Source organism: Ambystoma mexicanum, chromosome 8 (genome assembly GCF_040938575.1).
Source record: "Ambystoma mexicanum isolate Mex_15411 chromosome 8, UKY_AmexF1_1, whole genome shotgun sequence".
NCBI lineage: Eukaryota > Metazoa > Chordata > Amphibia > Caudata > Ambystomatidae > Ambystoma > Ambystoma mexicanum.
The window spans coordinates 1504724377-1504747404 of NC_090929.1; the positions used below are offsets into that span (position 1 = coordinate 1504724377).

The window sequence follows — 23028 nt, forward strand, 5'->3', positions numbered from 1 at the left end:
TATAAACTGTTTGGCTGCTTTTTTTCAGAATCTCTTAAATAAAATAATTTAAAAGGGGAAGCAAATGTTAAAAAAAGAGTCAATGGTGCAGGGTCAGTCCCATTCTATTTTTTTCAGGTAAGCTCATTTCATAAGGGCCAAACCTCAGAGGGTAATGTAAGTGTGGAGATTATTCAAACTGTTTCTCATTTTAAATCCTTTCAATTTTAGTTCAAGCAAGGCAGTGTTTGGAAAGAAAATCATGGTATTCCTTAAGATGTTTCTCCAGGATGGGGTCTGGCATGAATTCACATGCTCATGAATATCCCCAGTCTTCAGGCTGGGAATCCTTGGTAAAAGCAAAAAGTTTCACTTTCACTTACAAACTGTATTTCTCTTTTAAACCAATCACTATCCTCTGGGTTATACTGCCCGCATCCAGTGACGGCCCTCTTCCTGGCAGCCATCTTCAGATTTTTACTGCACGCTTCAGTACTTTAGACGGAAAAAGGTTCTATTTTTGTTCCAAAAGAGCCATGTGCTCTTTTCTCAATCGGCCGACAGAGGGGATCCATTGTCTGTGAATTTCAGCCTTGAGGGGCGAAGTTCTTCGACGTTTCCAGAAGGCCATTTGGCCTACTTCGCACCCTTCCACCATGATGGAGGAAAATGAGGGGAGGTCCCTCTTCAAGCCCTGCACCAAGTGTGGGTTATGGAAAGTGTTTGCGGAAGACAAGCCCTACAATGCCTCTACTGCCTGCACCCAGACCATAAGGAGGCGGAGTGCTAGATATCCCTGGGGTTCTCCAAGAAGACAACAAAGGACAGGCACAGTAGACTGGCGGCGTGGCTTAATGCTAAGGCCTGTGCCCCGTCCCCTGAGCAGGGTCATGCCTCACCCAGGACCGGCCTGTCTGCGGAGTGGTTATCTAAGTCCTTTGAGGGCACCTCATCCGTGGAGGCCCAAGACAAGATCAAGAACTGCAAGTCTGAGTCCACCGGGGTCACCGTGGAAGCGGGTCCCAAGGTGGATAGGTTGTGATTGACGTCACCCTCCGCCTCCATTGCCATCTGGCAATCGAGTTCCTCCTCAAAAAGGAAATCTCCCCCGGCTAAACTGCTGGAGAAATCTGAGAGGCCGCGGACAGAGGAGAAGAAGGCCGAACTGCCTAAGCAGGCCCAAACGGCACAGGCGAAGACTTTGTTGACGATAGAGTTTGTGGCAGCTGCTATAACGACAGCTAAGGGAGCTGACCCTGTGAAGGTATTCCCCGCATCACAGAAATTCTCCAGCAGGGGGTCTGGCATGGATTCACATGCTCATGAATACTCCCCGTCGTCAGGCTGGGAATCCTCGGTAAAGAAAAAATCAGTATTAGTTTTGTTTCTGATCTGTCTTTCTTAGTAGTAACCAATCACTGATATCTGGGTCATACTGCCCCAGCCAATGACTTCCCTCTCCCTAAACCCCTCCCCTACCGCACGTTCAAGTGTTGGTTGTCCTCGTGCCTTAGCTCTCGAGCTTTTACTGCGTTTTCGTGCTTTTTCAGGAGATTTTCTCATTTTTTCGGTTTAATCGAGCCTCAAGCTCCACCGTTTCTACTTCCGATAACGGGGACCCGTTTTGGAATTCTTCTACGCCCCTCAAGGGTGAAGTTTTCGTCGAGTTACGCTTCTTGGAGGATTCCAGAAGATCTGAGGCCTACCTCAACGGACATGGCCCAGGACAAGGGAAGCTCGACTCCCGGATACAAGCTGGTCAGGAGCTGCCCGGGATGCAGATTGCAAAATGTTTTCAAGGAGGACAAGCATTCGAGATGTCTCTACTGCCTTCATGAGGACAAGACGCACGTGGAGAAGGACTGTGCATTCTGCAAGAACCTGTCGGAACGGACCAAGCAAGATCGTCGTTCCCGCCTCGCTGCCTGGCTGGAGAAGGGCACAGTAGGTGAGAAGGCGAAGAAAAAGTCTGAGCGGTCTTCTAAGTCCTGTGAGGGCGCCCCGGCGACAGGGGCCCAACAGAAGGCCAAGCACCGCGAGTCCGCGGGCACCGGGAGCGCCGAAAGGTCGGGCTCTTCGGCTGCCAAGCAGGGCGCGACTTTCCCGGCACGATCAACCACGAGCAAGCGCTCTGGTTCGGGGAAGAGGAAGTCCGAGAACCCTGTTAAGCTTCTGGAGAGGCCCCGGTCGATCTCGAAGGGAGCCGAGGGGGAGCGAGGCGATGACCCTCCCCCCAAAGCGAAGGCCCAGGACGCACCTAAGGTGGTGAGGGCCTTGATCCAACCGGCAAAGGCTTCTATCGAGGTTGTCACAGCGGCCCTGGCAAAGCCGGCACAGACTACGCCAGTGGAGGCGGCCTCGGGGCCCAGAGTTTCCCTGCCACCGCAGAGGGAATCCTCTTTCCAGCCCATCGTTAAGACCCCCGTGAAGACCCTGGTGGAAAAAGAGGGGGGGGGCGGTGGCCATTAGACTCTGATTCAGCCTCCGAGGAGGATCTGGTGGAAACCGTGAAAGGCCTCAACGAGAGGTTCGAGAAGGTTCGATCCCAGGGGAAGGATCCTGCTGATGTGATCGAAGATAGCGACAATGGCGACGACGAGGGCCCAGTGGAGCAGCCATTCTGCCCGTCGCAGCCATTGCCCGAGCCCCAGGATAGCTTGCCGGCCATTTTGTTGGCGATCCAATCCTTATGTACTGAGATAAGGACGAGGTTACCACGGACCCCGACAGAGGATCCAGAACCAGGACCGTCGGGAAGCCCTCTGAACAAGCGGAGGAGAGTCCACCCCGCACTGCCCTTCGTGCCCACAAGGCCTGTGGACCCCTCATCCCCCTCGCCGGACCCTCGGGATGATACGGCGACGGATACAGCGACGGGGACGGACGACGACGGTGGCGATGATACAACGGACATTCCTTCATCACCCCCCCTCGGGCCTCTGCGCACGACGAAATTGGCTCTTTCCACACCATGACAGCCGGGGCATCCAAGCTCTTCCAGCTCTGCCCTGAGGAACAGAAAAAGGAAGGCTTTCTTTACCAATTACGGGAGGCCAAGAGAAAGACGGTCCTCGCGGTACCGTTGCTCGACGACATCTGGGACGATGGACTGGCTATCCTGAAGAACCCTTCCACGACACCCACCAAAAGGGACAGGTACGAGAAGAAGTACCGGGTCTCCGACGCCGCCCCCTTGTGCCTCAGGGCCCATCCTCCGCCAGACTCGGTCGTCTCGGCAGCGGCCAAGAAGAAAGCGGCGGGTGCGGCGGCTTCAACTTCCACTTCCCCGCCGGACAGCGAGGGCAAGAAGTTGGACTCCATGGGACGACAAGTCATCTCGTCGGCGGCGATGACGATTAATGCGGCCAATGTCTTAGCGATTGTGGCCCATTACGACAGGGAGCTTTGGTTCAAGATAGCTCCCCTGCTAGACTTCCTACCGGACGACAAGAGGGCAGAGGCCCTACAGATTCTGCAGGAAGGTGAGGTGGCGTCGGATCACGCCATAACGGTGGCAACGGACATTGCTGATACCGGATTTCGCCAGCTGGGCAACAGGGTTTGCCTTTGACGACGAGGATGGCTCAAGGCGACGAACTTTCGCCAGGACGTCCAGACCAGAGTGTTGGACATGCCGTTCGACGGCAACAACCTGTTTGGGAAGACGGTGGATGAGTCCCTCCAGGCCATCAAGACCGACACAGAGACAGCCCGAGCCCTAGGAGTCCTTCAGCAACAGCGGCCCTTTCGGAGCTGCGGAGGCAGACAGGGAGCCTCCAAGGGATCCAGCTGTGGCTCTTCTACGTACCGCCAGGCGGCCACTCCTTGTCCCAGGAGGCCTAAGGAGGTCGTGGCAAGCAAGGAGGGTCTCGCCGCCGTCGTCGAGGAGGCCAAGGCGGCAAGGCCTCTTCCAAGCAGGACTGAACCGGCAGTAGCGTCGGGCCCCCACTGAAGCACCCCAGTGGGAGGCCGGCTGACGAAGTTCGTCAGCGTGTGTGAGTCCATCTCCACCGACCGTTGGGTGCTGGACACCCGGGCCCGCGGACACTCGCTAGAATTTAAAAAGAAGTGTCCTCGCATTCCTCCCGTGGCCAGGAAGGATAATCACGTCCCTCAACTGCTGTTGGAGGTAAGGGCGATGATCAAGAAAGGTGCCATCGAGCTCGTCTCCAAGAGGCTCCAGGGCTCCGGAGTATACTCAAGGTACTTTCTCGTCAGAAAGAAGACAGGCGGTTGGCACCCCATCCTGGACCTGCGTCGGTTAAACAAGTACATCAAGGCACAGAAATTCAGGATGGTCACCCTCCAGCACATGCTGGGACAGCTGGAGGAGGGCGACTTCCTATCGTCGTTGGACCTGGAGGATGCTTACTTCCACATCCCCATTTTAAAAGGACACAAAGTTTCTCAGATTCGTAGTCCAGGGGTGTCACTACCAATTCAGAGCCCTGCCGTTCGGATTAAAGTCAGCACCCAGGGTGTTCACCAAGTGCCTCGCACCAGTGGCGGCGTTGGCTGCGCCTGCAGGAGATCCACGTCTACCCCTACCTGGACGACTGGCTAATCCGTGCAAGGTCAAGAGAACTCGCCGTCGAACACACAGCGAGGACCGTCCGCCTGCTCACGGAACTGGGATTCACCATCAACTACCCCAAATCCCACCTGGTTCCGTCGCAGGTGGCACTGTTTCTGGGAGCGAAGCTCGATACAGTGGAGCGATTGGCATCACCGTCGGAAGAAAGGACGAGGGCCATTTTGGGCAAGGTGCAGCGCCTGTTAGCCACGGATGTGGCCAGGGTGAGGTCCATCAAGTCCCTCCTCGGGATGATGTCCTCATGCATCTACCTTGTGCCCCTTTGCAGACTTCGGATGCGTCCGCTACAAGAGTTCCTCGACGCCCGCTGGATTCAAGGGGCTGGCAGCTTCGAAGACAGGATCCCGCTCGACGAGGAGTTCCGTCGGGCGATTCTATGGTGGGGTACCCATGCGCACCTCACGGCAAGCACGGACTTTCAGACCCTGGCGTATCAGGAGACGCTGACGATGGACGCCTCCCTGGAGGGATGGGAGGCCCACACCGGAGTTCTTCACGCAAGAGGCCTCTGGCTCCCGGAGGAGAGGTCTCTCCACATCAACATCCTGGAGCTACGAGCCGTGTTCTGGGTGCTCAAATCGTTCCTTCCGTCCCTCAAGGACAAAGTGGTGAGGATCTTCACCGACAACACCACCACGATGTTCTACATCCGGAAGCAGGGAGGCACCAGATCCTCAGCCCTATCCAAGGAGGCCCAGGATCTGTGGCACTGGGCCGTCGCCCAGGGGATGTTTCTGGTTCCCTTCCACCTGGCAGGAATAAAAAACACCATCGCTGACTCACTCAGCAGGGAGCTGCGCTCGTGCCACGAGTGGGAACTATGCCAGGACCAGGTGGATCGGCTCTTTCAATGATGGGGCAAACCCCAGATCGACCTGTTTGCGACGGCGACGAACTCCAAGTGCCAGAGGTTCGCCAGCAGGTTCACACAGCCGAGGAGCATGGGCGATGCTTTCTTGTTCCCTTGGGACGGCCTGTTCCTGTACGCGTTCCCTCCATTGCTGTTGCTGCTCTGTCTCATCAACCAGCTCAAGAGGTCCAGGTGCAGGATGATCCTCGTTGCACCGGCGTGGCCGAGACAGATCTGGTTCCCGGACCTTCTGGACTTGTCAACGTCCCCACCTATCAAGCTGGCGACGGACGCGGATCTTCTCTCCAGAGAAGGAGGCGCCATTCTTCATCACGACCCGGAGTCGCTGAACTTGCAGGCTTGGCTCCTGCAGCACTAGAGTTTGGAGGATACGATATCCCGGCTGACTGCAGAGAGGTTCTTGCAAAAGCCAGGGCGTCCTCAACTCTCAAGTGCTGTGGACATAAGTGGAAGAGGTTCTCTGTCTGGTGCCGTGCATAGAAGATTAACCCTCTGCGGATTACAGCCCCTCAAGTATTGCCGTACCTACTGTCGCTGGCCAAAGCTGGACTGGCTCACGCCTCCATCAAGATACATCTGGCTGCCATCTCCCGATACACCAGAACTACAGGACGGGCGTCCTTGTGGTCTCATTGCCTGGTGAAGGAATTTATGAAGGGACTATTCCGATCGTTCCCGCCGGAGAAGGCCCCTGCCCCGGCGTGGGAGCTCAACGTGGTGCTGACCAGGCTCATGGGGGCCCCATTCGAGCCTATGCATTCGGCGCCGTTGAAGTTCCTGTCGTGGAAGACAGCATTTCTCTTGGCCATCACCTCCGCACGACGAGTGGGAGAGATCCAGGCCCTATCTTGCAAGCCTCCATACTTGACTTTTCACGACACGAGGGTGGTGCTGAGGACGCACCCCTCCTTTATGGCCATGGTGGCGTCGGACTTGCACCTCAACGAGCCCTTGGTGTTGCCAGTTTTCTTCCCGCCGCCTTCGTCGCAGGTCGAGAGGACTCTGCACTCGCTGGACGTAGCTAGAGCGCTGAAGTTATACGTCGACCGCACGAAGAGTTTTCGGAAGACATAACAGCTGTTTGTGAACTTTGTGAACTTTGGACCTGTGAATCAAGGGAAGGCTCTCTCGAAGGCTTCCATTTCCAGATGGCTCTCCGGCTGCACTGTCACCGGTTGGCAAACAGACCGCTGCCCGGCCGTCCGAGAGCCCATTCGACCAGAGCGATCGCTGTTACCACGGCGTTCCTGTCTTGTGTGCCCCTGCTGGACATCTGCAGGGCTGCTACGTGGAGGTCGACGCACACCTTCACAAGATTCTACTGCGTTGATCGGGACTCCAGGGAGGAGTCCAGGGTCGGCCAAGCAGTGCTGCGCAACCTGTTCGCCTAAGGTGAGCCTGGTGAGGAGATAAGAGATGCTTAATGTTGAGTTGTTGTATTGCTTAATGTTGAGCCTGTTGCCACCTCCCGTGGTTGTGCATGTGTATACTGCTATGTATTCTTATATTCATGAGCATGTGAATCCATGCCAGACCCCATGCTGGAGAAGGAACAAGTTACTTACCTGTAACTGTTTGTCTCCAGCATGGGTCTGGCATGGATTCACATGCGAACCCTCCCTCCTTCCCCGCTGCGGCTCTTCACTTGGTCATACTACCACTTTTAGGTGCTACCAAATCTGAGGATGGCTGCCAGGGGAGGGGCTTAGTGAGAGAGCAGTCATTGGCTGGGGGCAGTATGACCCAGAGATCAGTGATTGGTTACTACTAAGAAAGACAGATCAGAAACAAAACTGATACTGATTTTTTCTCTACCAAGGATTCCCAGCCTGACAACGGGGAATATTCATGTGCATGTGAATCCATGCCAGACCCATGCTGGAGAACAACAATTACAGGTAAGTAACTTGTTCCTTATCCTTGCTCCCTAGGCGTGACACTGCCGCAGTGACTTTGGCAAAGTCCGCTCGCACATCAGATGGGGGTAAACTGGCTCAGCCCCTGGTTCAAGCCCCACAGACGACGAGGACCAGGAGTCCTTGCACACGGTCCACGAGGACGTGGAAGAGGAGGACGAAAAAGGCGACAGCGATGACGGAGACGATGGCACAGGACCTAGTTTTCCGAACCCGCCTGCTCGGCCACGGGATGTGTCTCTGGACATTCTGTCGACTCTTCAGACCTTGGTGTCAGAGATCCAGAAGAGGATTCCACCGGGCCTGGTTCCTGTGGACCCCTAGTCCCCCGTTCAGTCTCAACTAAGAAGAGGAAGCGCCATCCAGCGCCCACATTTCAGCCTCCACATGCGTGTCAGACCCCCATTCTCCCCTGGGCAGACCCTGATACAAGGACGGACATGGCCACTACCATGGACGCTATTGTCGCAGCGGTTCTCCGTATTTGGATGCTCCATCTGGGGCATCCCCACCGGACATGATCGCCAGACCCTTTGAGCTTTTTCAGTTTGTGCCCGAAAAAAACCCAGAAAGGAGGGTTTCTTGTACCAGAGTCGCAAGTCCAGGAGAAAGACAATCATGGCAGTACCCCTTCTTCTGGACAACTTGTGGTATGAGGGCCTTGCCCTCATGAAGAACCCTTGCATGGCTCCAGCCAAACGGGATAGGCTGGAGAAGAAGTAATGGGTCCCGGGCTCTGCACCCAAGTGCCTGAGGTTGCAACCATCACCGGATTCGCTGGTGGCCGCAAGGAAATAGTTGGCTAACTCGTCCTTGTCGTCTTTGGTCCCTCCGGACAGTGAGGGGAAGAAGCTGGTCGACATGGGAAGGAAGGGGATTTACACTTTAGCGTCCACGATCAAGGCGGTCAACCTACTGGCGATCCTAGCCTGCTGTGGTAAAAGCTGGGCCCTATTCTGGAGTTCCTCCCTGACGATAAGAGGATGGAGGCAATTAGTCTTTTCCAGGAGGGGGGAAGTTGCATCTGATCACGCCATTGCAGTGGCGTTGGACGTCGCCGACACAGGGTTTCGGCAGATGGGGGACCGGTGTCTGCCTTCGTCGACCAGGCTGCATGAAGGCCACTCATTTCTGGCAGGAAGTCCAGGCGAAGGTGTTGGACATGCCCTTCGACGTGGAGAACTTGTTTGGTAAGGTCGTCGACGAGTCCCTATAGGCCATCAAGGCGATACGGAGACGACCCATTCCTTGGGCACTCTCCAGCAGCAGATCTCTTCTTTTTGCTCCTTCAGGGGAAAGTCGAGCAGGTCATCCAAAGGTTTCTCCTCTTCGTACCATCAGCCTTCCATATCCACAACACAGGAAGCCTACAGAGGCTGTTCCCAGGCCGACGGTAGTGGAGGACAGCGTCACCTGCAGGGCAGGATGCCGACTCCGAAACAGGCCTGAACCGGCCGGGACGTTGGGCCCCCATGCGTGCACCCCAATGGGGAAGTTCATCAGCGAGTGGAAGATCACTGACAGATGGGTGCTGGACTCTCGCCCAAGGACACACCCTGGAGTTTCAACGCGGATCCCTCCGGTTACCAGTCCGGAGCAGCACATTCCTCAGCTCCTGGAAGAGGTATGGGCAATTCTGCGGAAAGGGGCGATAGAGCTAGTACCCAATGGCTCCAGGGCTCCGGAGTCTTTTCCAGATGCTTTCTGGTCAGAAAGAAGTCTGGGGGCTGGAGAACCATCCTAGATCTGCGACATCTCAATAAATAGTTACAAAGGTTCAGGATGGTCACGTTTCAGCATTTGCTCGCCCAACTGGAGGAAGGAGACTTCCTGACGTCGCTGGACCTGGAGGATGCCTATTTCCACGTCCCCGGTCACAGGGCACATCGAAAGTTCTGCGTTTTGTAGTGCAGGGCCAGCACTACCAGTTCAAGGCCCTACCTTTCGGATTAAAGTCTCCCCTCTGTGTGTTCACAAAGTGCCTGGCACCGGTGGCGGCCCATCTACATCTACGGGGTATACATATATACCTGTTCCTCGACAACTGGGTCATCCCGGCCCAAACGCGTGAGTTGGCTGTCGGACGCAAGGACTGTCCAGCTGATAAGCTGTTAGGCAGAAACCTGTGCAGTTCCCTTAGGGACCACTGCAAAAAGTTTAGGACTACAGGAGTTAGCAGTAAACCCAATTGGTAGCAGTCTGCACAACCCAGATTTACCTGGTAGCTGTGGCTGAGCAGTCAGACTTCTCTCAAGAAGAGTTAGGCAGTATACAGAGCATACACAATAGGGCAGGTAAACACAGTAGAACAAGCAAACACTGACCAGAGCTTTAGTGTAAAAGATATATAGTTCTTTATTTAAAAACACATCTATGAAAACACACTGGCACTAATATCAAGCAAGTTCAAAACCACAGTCACTAAAGTATATACACTCCCTTAAAGGAATATTAGACAAGTCTTAAGTAAAGCACCACTTATTTTCAGACAGCGGTGAGCGCTTAATGCAGATGGCACTCTAATAATTCGGTTAAAAAGGGAGAGAAAGGCAGAGCATAAATTGAAACAGATCCCAACGCTTTCAAAAGAACACAGCAAGAGAGGAAGGCAGAATCAAACTGTGAAGTTAGAGTTCAGAAAGCCGGATCCACTTTAAGAGGATCAGAACGAAATGTGTCCAAGGTCACATGGTTGAAAAGTGCACAAGAGTCTCAAAGGTTCAGAAAGGAGTTGGACCAAAAGAAAGGGACCAGTTAGATGGTCAAGAGGCCAGCCCACTCTAGAAGGTTAAGGATTCACTGTCACCTTGTAGCAATCTATAGAAAGGGAGGTCAGGCGGACACAGTACCTGGAAATGGTGAGAACACTCCAGCGGGGGAAGTTGTTCTTGGCAGCGGTTGCGAGTCGGTGCTTCGTCCGGCAGAAGAGAAGATCTCATCGGGGAGGAAAGCAGGAGGTCGTTGTGCTGCCAGGGAAGAAACCAGCCGCGGAGTTTCTCGATTCAAAGGAGCGGTCCTTTCTTTCGCGGTTCAGTGGTAAGTGGCTATCCGGTTGCCGGGGTGCTTGGCACGGGCAATTCGACCACTAGACGTCCTGGTAAGCAAAAAGGAAAGCGAACTGGTTGTCCCCACCAGCTCAAGGGGAAGAGATTCTCCGGCAAGAAGATCTCCTCGGTCGTCGGGAAGTGGTGAGACGGTTTAGCAGGGCTCCAGCAATGGTGTCGTTGTTGCAGGTCGGCTCAGCTTCTCCCTCTTCGTATTCTCAGGTCCTGTGGCGACTTCTGAAGTTCCAGTCCCAAAAGCCCTGCTTTTATGCAAGAAACCCCCATTCATTCAGCCTAGCTATCAATCAAACATGCTAAGTGGTGAGCCGGCTGGCTCACCACTTGCGCCAATCACACAAGAGTGCGACTTGGGTTGCCAAGGCAACTCAGTCCAGGGTGCCTAAACCCCCTCCCACACCTTCTGTGGTACCCAGACAGAGTGGCACCACTTTTGGAGGCTTCTGTGGAGAAGTCTGCCAAAAAGTGGAACAAAGGGCTCGACTTGGGTTGGAGTCACAGAAGAGAACACAAACGCCATTTTAGAATCAAGTTCTGGCAAAAAATACCAACTGGTGAATTAATATTAAATAAATAACCCGGCGGTATGTTCGAGGCTGTAGGAATTAAATAATGAAAGTTGGTAGCCTCGAACAATGGGAAAATCCCATAGAGATATATTCGCGGTCGAATATAAAAAGTAGTATCCACTGCCACCAGCCAAAACTCGATCAGGGGGGACGGAGACGTGCCCCCTCGAATAACAGACCCCGGGGCAATCGAATTGCCCCGACCAGTATGTCCACAATATGATGGTTTGTACTGGTTTCTGTTCGTAATTTGGGACTTTTAAAGCCAATGGTGACTTTACATGCCCTGGGAGACAGGAGTCAGTCCCAGGGTATGGAGTCTATGGTGGGGTGTCACTATGACACCCCTGTGTCACGGCACTGAGGGTGCCATGTAACACACATAGTAAAAACACATGAGACCCTATGGAGTAAAAGACCCCATAGCCCATGAAACACATTAACAGTCAAAGGAACCCCTCAAATCATGTCCAAGAGTGTGAGGAAAAGAGTCTCACTCTTGGCAGGAGAAAAAAACAAACTCCAGAAATCTAGCAAAGATGCTGGGGGACTCACTAGGTTAGGAAATTCAGCCTAAACAGAGAATTCTCCCTAACATAAGCGATCTGGGATTCTCCATCAACTATCCATAGTCCTTTTAGACACCATTGCAGAACGTGTTGTTCCTAGGAGCCAGACTCAATACGGTGTACTGCCTGGCGGTGTCACCTTCGGAGGAGAGGTTAGTGGCCATTCAAGCTAAGGTGTAGCGGCTGTTGTTGATGAAGGCCACCACAGTGCGAAGCATCAAGTCATTGCTCGGCTCTGCAGGTTATAGATGGAATCTCTTCAAGAGTTCTAAAGGTGCCCGCAAGCATCACAGAAATGATCCCACTCGACGAGGAGTTCCGTTGGGCAATAGTGTGGTGGGGCATCCGCCTGGAAGGCTGGGGAGCCCACACTGGATGTCTGCATGCCAGAGGCCTTTGCCTGACAGAGGAGAAGAATCTTCATATCACTGAGGGCAGTGTTCTGGGCCCTCAAGTCGTTCGTTCCTTCTCTGAAGGGCAAGGTGGTGAGGATCTTCACGGACAACACCACCACAATGTTCTACATCAGGAAAAAGGGGGGCACTCGATTCCCAGTGCTCTCCAAGGAAGCACAGGACTTATGGCTCTGGGCCGTCGGACAAGAGATGTTCCTCATTCCTCTTCACCTGGCGGGAGTCGAGAACACAAGGAGTTGTGCTCCTACCACGAGTGGGAACTTTGGCAGGACCAAGTGGACAACATCTTTGGCAAGTGTGGCAGGCCCCAGATCGATCTGTTTGCGACTGTGGCAAACTCCAAATGCCAGAAGTTTGCCAGCAGATTCCACCAACCAAGGAGCATGGGGGGACGCGTTCTCCTTCTTGTGGTAAGGCCTGTTCCTGTACGGGTTTCCTCCATTGCTTCTCCTGTTATGAGCCATCAACACACTCAGACAGTGCCAATGCAGGATGATACTCATCGACCTGATGAGGCACATTTGGTACCCAGACCTTCTCAGCCTGCCAGCGTCGCCTCCGGTCAAGCTGCCGGTGGTTCCAGATCTTCTCACAAGAGAAAGAGGCGCAATCCTGGATCACTATCTAGGATCGCTGTACCTGAAGGCTTGGCTCCTGCAGTCCTAGATTTTGGTGGATACGAGTTGCCTGTGGACTGCAGAGAGATCCTCGCCAAGGCCAGGGTGTCATCGACTTTGAAGTGCTACGGTCACAAGTGGAAGTGTTTTGCTACCTAGTGCCGGTCGCAGAAGATTACCCTGTTGAGGGTCACGGCCCTGCAAATTGTTCCATACTTGCTCTCCTTGGCCAAGGCTGGCCTGGCACACGCTTCTATCAAGGTGCATCTGGCGGCTATCTCCCGCTACACCAGGTCTCTGGGAAGATCTTCACTGTGGTCCCACCGACACATCAAGGAGTTCCTCACAGGACTTTTTCGATCTTTTCCGCCGGGGAAAGCTCCTGCCCCGGCATGTTCCTCTTGTGGAAAATGGCTTTGCTTGTGGCCATCACCTCTGCCAGGAGGGTGGGTGAGATCTAGGCCATATCCTGCAAGCAACCATACCTGACTTTCAACGAATCGAGGGTGTTGCTGCGGACGCACCCCTCTTTCATGTCGAAGGTTCAGTCGGAAATTCCATCTCAACAAGCCTTTGGTGTCACCTGTTTTTTTTCCCGAAACCTTCTTCACCGGCTGAAATAGGCTTGCACTCGCTGGACATTGCTAGTGCCTTAAAGATCTACGTAGACTTCCCAACTGTTCATTAACTTTGTTCCTGTGAACCATGGGAAGGCCTTGTTCAAGTCTTCCATCTCAAGGTGGCTCTCGGGCTCCATCATACATTTTTATCGGTTGGCGAACCGACCGCTGCCCGTCCGTCCGGGAGACCACTCCACCAGAGCGATCTCTGCAAAGACAGCGTTCCTGTGTGGTGTGCCCCTGTTGGACAGCTGCCGGACTGCTACGTGGAGGTCCATGCACAACTTCACGAAGTTCTACTGCATCGACAGGGATTCCAGGGAGGGGTCCAGAGTCGGCCAAGCAGTGCTACGCAACCTGTTTGCTTCAGGTGAGTCTGTTCCATAGGTAAGAGTTAATTACTTCTGTTTAGCCTCCCGTGGTTGTGTAATGTTGTACTGCTATGTATCCATTATTCATGAGCATGCAAATCCATGCCAGACCCCGTGCTGGAGAAGGAACAAGTTACTTACCTGTAACTATTGTTCTCCAGCAAGGGTCTGGCATGGATTCACATGGAAACCCTCCCTCCGACCCCTCTTCGGATCTTCTTAGTCATACTGCCGCTTTACATGCTTACCAAATCTGAAGATGGCTGCCAGAGGAGGGGCTTAGGGAGAGGGCTGTCATTGGATGGGGGCAGCATCACCCAGAGGACAGTGATTGGTTTAAAGGAGAAATACAGTTTGTAAGTGAAAGTGAAACTGTTTTCTTCTTTTACCGAGGATTCCCAGCATGACGACGGGGAATATTCATGAGCATGTGAATCCATGCCAGACCCATGCTGGAGAACAATAGTTACAGGTAAGTAACTTGTTCCTTACTTGGCACTCTTTTGTCAGGTTTGTGGAGGTTTATATATATGCCATCCGATTGAACAAAAACATATTTTCTGTTACCTAAATCTGTGTCACGTGAAAGTAATTTATAGCGGCCAGTTGTATATGTAAAAGCAACTGTTGAAAAGGTAATGGGATAATTGGGATACTATGCTGCAATTGTTGTACTAAAGACTTCTAATCCAAGTATTCCTTTCACCCACTTGATTTATTGTTAAGAGAGCAAAGAGCAAAGCAAATTGGTTCAGAAGGTTCCTCTGCTGGGTCATGTCACAACTGTAAAGTGGTATTAAGTCTACCTACAATTAAACCTTTGTTTATATTTTCATTGTTCACTTGTTAGGTACTTACATAGGAAGCACATACTGTTTCAGAGCGGCCACAGGGCAACAGGTAGGGAACAAAGGACGATAGACAATTTAATTGTAACAATGTTAAATAATTAAGTACAACAAAAAGAAGAGACAGTGGGGAGGGGGAAGACAAACCTACGATGCATTGTCAGTGTTCAGAACGTGCAAGGGGAGAGGGGTATGAGATAGGTGCTGTGGTGCTCATGGAGAGCTATGAAGAAAGGTAAGTGCAACCTCCAGTGGTGGCGGGTGAGCCAAGGCAAGTGCAGAGGATAGACAGCAGCTGGGATGATAAGATGTGGGAGGTCAAGGCCCTGAGGATGCATAAGTGCCCTCCACACCATTCAAGCTACTGTGCGGTTAGTAGGGGGTAGGGGGAGGGAAGGAAGAGGTAAAGAGCAAGGTCTTGAGGCTTTTCCGAAACTTACGGAGGTCCTGCTCAAGACGAAGAGGGAGGAGGAAGCTGTTCCAGAGAAGAGACCCTGCTGAGGAAAGCGATCGACCGCCTGCTCTCTGTTTAGCAAACCGCTTCACACGCAAGGAGTTGTTGCCAGAGGAATGCAGGTGTCTAGAGGGGGAGTATTTAGTCAGAAAGAGTTGCAGATCAAGGGGTCCCCGGCTTTGTGGATGATGCAGAGGGATTTTTATTAAATCCGTGCAGCAATCTGGACTCAGTGGAGACTTTGTAGGACAGGAGGGATACCGTCCCTGGGCTTGAGAACTTTAGAAGAGGTAACTGTACAGAACACTCATTTCAAATCAGAATATTTATACATTTCTCAGAATGTGCATGAACACGATTGGCACTCTACTGCAGCTAGCTGTAACAAATGATAACATGCATTGGTAGAGCCAAATGTTTTTCATGTGGTATACGGTACTGTAGGTGCTCTAGTGCAAATAGCAGAAGGCAATAGTATTATTTTCTTTCATGTAGCAAAGGTAGTTTAATAGATGTTACATGTTTACATGTTGACTTTTCATAAAGACTAGTAACATGTTCATTGTATTTGGATGTTTGTACAAAATTACAATATATATATAAAAGTTGTAATATAAAAATATATAAATGGAATGTCTACCTTTGAAATCTGTTGGCTTTGACAATGCTTGTATAGGTTGAGTTAGTTTGTCTTTATGCTTAATAACAATGATAAAAACATGTTGTTGTCACAAGGTAATTTAACCTGTTTCCCCTGCATTTTGATCTGTTAAGAAATGTAAATCAAGTGCATCTTTGTTCATAGTGTAGAATGACTAGTTGGTGGTTTGTCTTGTTACGTACGAGATGTGCATGATTCAAAAAGAAGAGTTACTTTTGACTTTATTTCCCTCCCTATGTTTGGAATAGATCACGAGACAGCAGTACCAAAATGCCCTGATGGCATCTCGGATGGACAAAACTCCGCAGTCATCAGACAGTGAGAACACAAAAATTGAATTGACTCTTACAGAGCTGCATGATGGCTTGCCAGATGAAATGGCGAACCTGCTTAATGAACAGAACTGCGTGACACACAACAAGTCCAATCACAGTATGCACAACGAAGGCACTATATAGACTAATAGAACAGCCTCAAATAATCAGGACTACTTTTCACACCCAATCTTCTGTCCTTTGAATGCCATCTCCAGAAAACTGTCAGACTGGAGAACTATTGGAATGCATTTGTGTGTCCACATGCATCCAGCATTCTGAGACCAAAGACATTGTGCTCACATTGGGGGCAGAGTCTGTGGACAACAATCAAAGAAGATTGAGCCAGAGACCCGAAAGCTTGAAAACGAAAGTATGAGAACTAGCAAGTGAGACAGCAGACTGCAAGCCCCCTTGTATCGAAACACAAACACTTTTTTAAACAACTTTTATTTTATCTTTTCAAATTTTCCTAGTTTGGAAAATGTAAGAAGAGGCATGAAGCTGAACAGATTTTTATCAAGAGATATGTTAAGAGAAAATGTATTTTATTTTCGATGATATCCCTTTTCTAGCAAATGCTGACTTGTTCCTCATTGAAATCGTGAGCCCTGCCCCCGTCAAAAACTTGAATCACTGTCTGTAGCTGGAAATTATACTCCAGTCTAGATAACTCCATTGTTTTTTGAAGTAATGATAATAGCACCACCAAAGATAAAATGTTTGTTTCTCATGAAAATAATCTTTTAGCATTAGGGTAATCTGGAATTATTCTTTTGGTTTGTTGCCCATTGTTTTATGTTAAAAGTTGTTTAGGAGCTGATGCTGGGAGATTTTAGTGCCTTATGTTATGGTGTGAGCTGCTTTTCCTCTGTGAGGTTAAAGTTAAAACAAGGCTGTGATGTGTACCACATACATTGAGTGAACTTGGAGGCACAGCCACAGATACTGGTGCCATGTTTTCACCAGATTGAGCATGATTTATTGATGCTAACCTCTTCAGGAAACTATTTTCGACCCTGAAGATATTTGCTAGTCTGTTTTTCACCAAAATGTTATATTTGTGAATTTCCCACAGCTTTGTGAATCAGACCTTGCATTTGGGCAGCATTGGCTCGGAGTGACTTTCGTACGATCAATAATCTCGTGAAAACTAGAGTAAAGACAATAATGTCCAGTTTCCATGAGATTCTGTTTTAGGAATTTGTTGACTTTTTTATTTCAATGTTGAACACCCTACTTTTCAGGAAATCACTGTTGCAACAATATTGTAATGCTTCATTTGCTGATGAAACTGCAAAATCACGAAAAAACACGTTCCATGTAATAACATTACAAATCATTCAATACAAATCATACAGTGGATGTGAAACATGCTTCGTATTCCTGTACATGGCATATAAAATGAAATGTTAGTTATATCTAAGAGATCAAATTATAGAAACTCATGGGAATTTATCTGGAGTAATCACTTTACGCGACACTCCATTTAAAAACGGACTCAGTTTGCATATCAATACTTGACACACAATAGTTTTGTCCATGCTTAATGCATGTACTGCCGGAATAGATCTGATGGGTGTATCCAATGATGGTTGTAAAACAGTATGGACCACAACTTAATAATTTGGGAGAAGATGGATCACTTTATGATAAAATTCACCAGTATACTCTTGTTGTTTTCCATTAACTCGGAAATAAGAGGGAAAATCCTTAGTGTGCTGAATGAAGAAGCGGTCTCTATCTTTTTACCTGAGAAACTAAAAAGTACATTTTCTCTGCATTAAATGTGTTCCTGCAGTGGATGCAATTGGCTCTCAGTCTTCTAGGGGGAGGAGAGAGGTATTCAGTAAACATATTTAGTTTGTGTCACATGTATTCAGTGAGAGTCTGTGCTCTGAAATGTCCATAGTCCTCAATACAAATGGATGCGGTGTAATATTTAACTCAGTGAAATGACCAAATATATAGACTTGCATGGGTCTAGACCGATGATCTGCAATGCAACATACAGCTCTTGTATTTTTATTGTGTTTTGTTACAGGACACCACCAGCATCTATTTACTAGTCTCACATGATAGCCTCTCGCCCTTTATTTCTTATGCATGGAAAGGGTAGGAACACAATTTGGGTGCTTATTAAGTGATTGAAGGGGCTGCACCAAGTGTTTTGTTTTCTTGACTTGCTGAAAATGTGAATTCTGAATACAGTATTAATATCTTGAAAGATGATCAAAGGATCAGTGATTATTTTGTGTTTAGGCTTAATTATAGAATACTTTGCAACCAGACACTAGCATTACCAGGTTGTTTTATGTAGCATGTTTTGTTGTATTTGCTTAATTTGCTTGATTTTACTTTCCTGCCAATTCAAACTCTGCAAGAATTGTTGACGAAAAATGTGTGCATTCCCTCTTCGTACCCATGTAGGGTACATGTTTACTTTGGCTGAAATGCCATTTTATTATATGTCTATGGTACATTCCCTCTTCTTACCCAAGGTACTGTAGGGAGCATGTTTACTTTTGCTGCAATGTTTTTTTTATTTTAAGTCAATGTTACATTCCCCCTTCTTACAGTAGTATAGTGAGCATGTTTACCTGAATGGAAATTTCTTTAATCATATGCCCATGGTATGTTTTCATTATTCTGATTTTGAAAGGTACAATACTTCAGTTATATCTTGGGAGATAGCGATTAATGAACCACTTTACCCCACCCTAATGATATGTTTGTTTTCTAAAGACTTCCTTAAATGGTATGCATGGTTACACGTTTTTTACTTCATCTCTGAATGTTTTATTCACTATAATGACTCTATTAATTTATTGAGGAATGGGAAATTGCAATGTTTTCCGAAGTCTTATTCAAATGCCCCAGGTATACCCACCCCATCAAAGCACATAATCCAATGATATTTTCGTTGTGTAGGTAAATCTAAGTATTTTACATCTAATAAGCTTCGATCTACACCCTGTGATTCAATTGGATGTTTTGTGCCTTGTAAGGTTTATACACTCAGGTTAATATGTTTGGTTTATCCATTGTACTTTTAACTATAATTTATTCTTTTAGAGATTGCAGGTTATCGAGTGAGGTGGGATCTGTGGGTTTATGCAAAGTGCCACTGGTAAACATTTACCTTTGATAACTCTTGCAACTCAGTGCCTTATTGGGTTCTCTTTTAGCTTGAGTGCTTAACTCTTTTCTATGCATTCCTATTTGTCAATCATCTGTAGCAGACTTGCTCTGTGGTAGCCTCAGTAATTTATCAAAACCACAACCACTATATTGACACTTTTGGCAACCCGCATTATTTTGAGTTCTTAGTTGATAAGTCATTCTCAAGCATTCTTCAGATTGTTTCACCATGAACATTCTTCCATTGTATTGCTGTTTTAAACCAGATAGCAGTCTCCCATGTGGTGCTCCCCTGGTTCATTAATTTTAGTAGCAGAATTGTGTATATACTTAATATAATTTAAAAATATTACATCTTGACAAAAGAAAAGAATACAATTGATTCAACCTTTTGAGTATGCAAGAGCAAATCTAGAGCAACTTGTTTTTTTAAATCATAAATCTTTCAGCTGCTTTTGTCATATATCAGTCAGTCAAAACATACTTTTATTTGGTTTAAAACCTTCAAGTTCCATAAAACAATTAATACATGTACACAGAAGGCCCAAGAACGTATGAATATCTATTAAAAATATCAAAAATAGCTCTATAAATTATTCCATACATTATTCATGTGAGAGGGTGTAAATAGAAAATTACACTGGGGAATAAAATTACAAATCAATCAATACAAATCATACATATTTCATTCAAAGCTCTCAATCTAAGGCAAGGGGTAAGTGCGGGTATTCGAAAAATTGTTTGGCTTAAAGTTACCAAGCTTTAAGAGTATGAATTAAGGAAACCTCCATAAAAAGATACTTCTTAATGATATCGCCTTTGGGCTACTGGGAGGTTGACGCAGTAACGGCCAAGGAGAGAAAATGCTCGCGTCCTCAGGCACTTAGATGTCATTGACCATATTACCAGAGCCATTTTTCAAAATCCTGTTTCTCAACAGCCATGCCCTAAAAATGAAACACGCAGTCCCAAATACAACATGGGGAAGCAAACATTCTAGTGGCAAGAATTACGTGTCGAATACCTGCTGTAAGCATTAACATGAATTTTTTATTTGCTTCCAACATATGCTAATATGGTATTACTGTGATGCAGTATGCTTGTGAAAATCGCAGCCCAGAGAGGGATTTACAAATGAAGCCTTTTCAGTATGTGTTGATATGTGATGAAGGAAATGTTAACCCTATTTCTTCGAAATAGTGTTCACCACGCCAACTGATGTAAATGTAAGGAAAGATACAGTATCTGTCTGAAGAGTATATATTCTAGTTTTGGTGTTGAAGGTTTTGCATTTTAACTCTGTACCCAAGATATTTAAGCAAACCGATATTGCAATATTTATCAAAGGTACCTCCCAGTATTTGGATCACTGGCAGATTTGTGTTTTAAAAGTGCTTCAAAGGTCACAGCAGACTTATGATATGATTTTCAGGCAATGAAAATGTCAAAAGCTTGTTTAACAGTAGGGGCAAGTTCTCCCGTTAGCAGAAACATGTGTCTTCTGGGATACCTACACAAATATTGAGAAATAGCCTTTCGTACAAAGCCATGTGGTGTTTGAATATGTTCCAGTTCACACACAAATGATGAAGCAAATGATGTCTTTAATAGGTGTTTTACATAACAAAATCCTAGAATAAGAAAATGGATGGTTATGTTAATTTTACTCTCTGTAAATCAACATCTTAACCATCCTATCTGCATAACCACTGTTTGAGAATGTACCTGTATCCCTCATCCCTCTATGACCTACACCACCTTTGTGTGATTATTTGTCTATAGTTTAAATCAGACTACAGAGAGGATCACTAGGAAAATGGTATTTTCATTCGTGTTCACTCTCCATGTAAATGTTTAAAACTCTCATGTGGGAAAATGGTTTGTGGAGAATAACCGTGTTTGGCAGTGTAAATATGTGGTGCTACTAAGCAGGATTTTAGTTCCCCTTAAGAGTTTCTGTGTTAATTTACCTGAGTATTAGCGGAAAACTGATAGGAGCTCCTATGCAGCGTACCATGTCCTTGCCTTTTATCTTCTTCTCAAATGTTTTTCCTGTGAAAGGTACTTGCAAAGCAGCACTTTACAAATGTCTTCACTGTTGTTCAAAACATTACTACTAGACTCAATATCAAATTTATTGTCACAATTAGCACTCTGGCTCATCACCAAGCACATAAAAGCCTCATGATCATGCCAAATTAAACCTACATGTATCCCCTTGCGCCTGTGTGCGTTGTTTGAACTCATTACCATGGAAATTGAAACTGACATTCTTGGCAAAAACGAACAACCACTGGAGACAGGTTAATGATTGCATCCTGCATACAGACCACATGCTTAAGTTCTGATGCGGCTTTGTCACTTTTAACCTCATCATTAGCAAATGTCAATGTTTCATATCAAAAAGTATGTATTTTTCACTCCTCAAATGCCAGACAGATTAGGGGTTCTGATGTGACATAGTTTTGTAGTGTTCTTCGATATAATGTGTGAGCGTTGATATTCATAACTGTAAATTTGTGTTGCCCTCCTGTTCACTGAACTCTGTTCATCTTCTGGATTTAATGGTTTAGCAAATATTTGTAGGACACAAATGAATGATGATCTTGGTACACATGAAGGTTTCTCTACATACACTAGACTATTCAACATAGATCCTTTTACATGAGAGCTCTTGTCCGATTAAATTGGACCGGAAGCAGTTACCTGCATCACATAGCTCATGAGCAGCATTTTTATTTTGCAGAACTGTACTGAACTTACAGTTGCCCATTTTTCTTCAAAAGCTCAAGCTTTATTTTGATTTGATCAGAGTACTTAATTTAGGGGGATATATTTAAGGGTACATTTTCAGGAACATTATATGGTGATTACAAGTTAAGGATTAGCAAATGGATGTAGCAACGACTCCACCCAATTCTTTATCATCTTTGCCCAAAGCGACTCTTAAAACTCCGGTAAAGCTTATTTTGTTGCATATTCATGGGCTCACAATCCTTTTGAAATGTCTACTTTGCTAATCTTATACCTTTGTTCTTTTAGATTGATATGCTAGGGATCAATGGTATTCGCAAAAAATGTAAAAGTTTTAACGTATTTCACTATTGCCTCACAAAACTATTTGCATATGTTGGAAGTGAATTTAGACTTTTTAGTGCATTAGTGGAAATTGGAGTGGAATTCTTGTTTCAGCCAGCAGTACAACCAAACATATCCTTCCCACTCGTAGGTTTGCAATCTTCCTCTAAGTTGTCATTTTACATTTTTGACATCTATTTGCAGCAGAAAATATATGTATAAAGAAAAGTAACAGTGTTGCTGCTTTATGAAATTCCATTTTATTTGATTTTACAGTTTGCAAAAACAATTGTGCAAATATAAATCACAGTACATGGGCACATTTGTGAATATATACCACTATATATCCCACTGTGTTAGCCATTTCTTTGTTTTGTTGTAATGACCAGTTGACCCTAAACGGAAAGAGATGCATTTAAAGGTTAAGGAACCCATGCATTTTCACTGGCAGCATTTACGTTTTGATGGACACAAGATCGCATTTGAGAGAATTTCACATTTAAAAAATAAACCTTTTTGTATCTTATATTGTGAGTTGCTGAATAATTGAAATATCGAAGTCCCTCTCACAGCTGAATCTCTTTCCCATATATCTGCTTGAATAATACAAGGCATACCTCTTTGTGAATGCATGTTCTCTTTGAGTATATATTTGATTGAAGAGGAAAATATGATACTTTAAGCAAGTTAACAAAATGGCTTATTTGCAAGTGTTCCTGGATGTAGAAACTTGTAATCAATGTTAGCCTTGTTATGGTATCAGCTTATTTTCTTACATATGAATAAACATTGGTATGCCTGGATAATTAAGTTCAGTTAGCTTAACCTATGTAGTAACCCATTCAAGTGAAATCAATTTTTACAGTTGGTTTTGACTTTGACAGATATTGTCTAATGTTCAGGGAAATGCATAGCCAGGAGCTTATGCTGTTTCTTTTACACATGCCA

The 23028-nt window shown here is 47.2% G+C and overlaps 1 protein-coding gene across 1 annotated transcript in view; it reads left to right on the forward strand.

Moving 5' to 3' along the window:
- CNNM2 (cyclin and CBS domain divalent metal cation transport mediator 2) overlaps positions 1 to 22606 on the forward strand; it is a 2211754-nt gene extending 2189148 nt beyond the window's left edge. The window contains exon 8 of the mRNA XM_069611693.1: positions 15796 to 22606. Coding sequence (XP_069467794.1) covers positions 15796 to 16005 — 210 coding nt within the window. The 3' untranslated portion in view covers positions 16006 to 22606. The remainder of the gene's footprint in view (positions 1 to 15795) is intronic.
- The last annotated feature ends 422 nt before the right edge of the window (positions 22607 to 23028 follow it).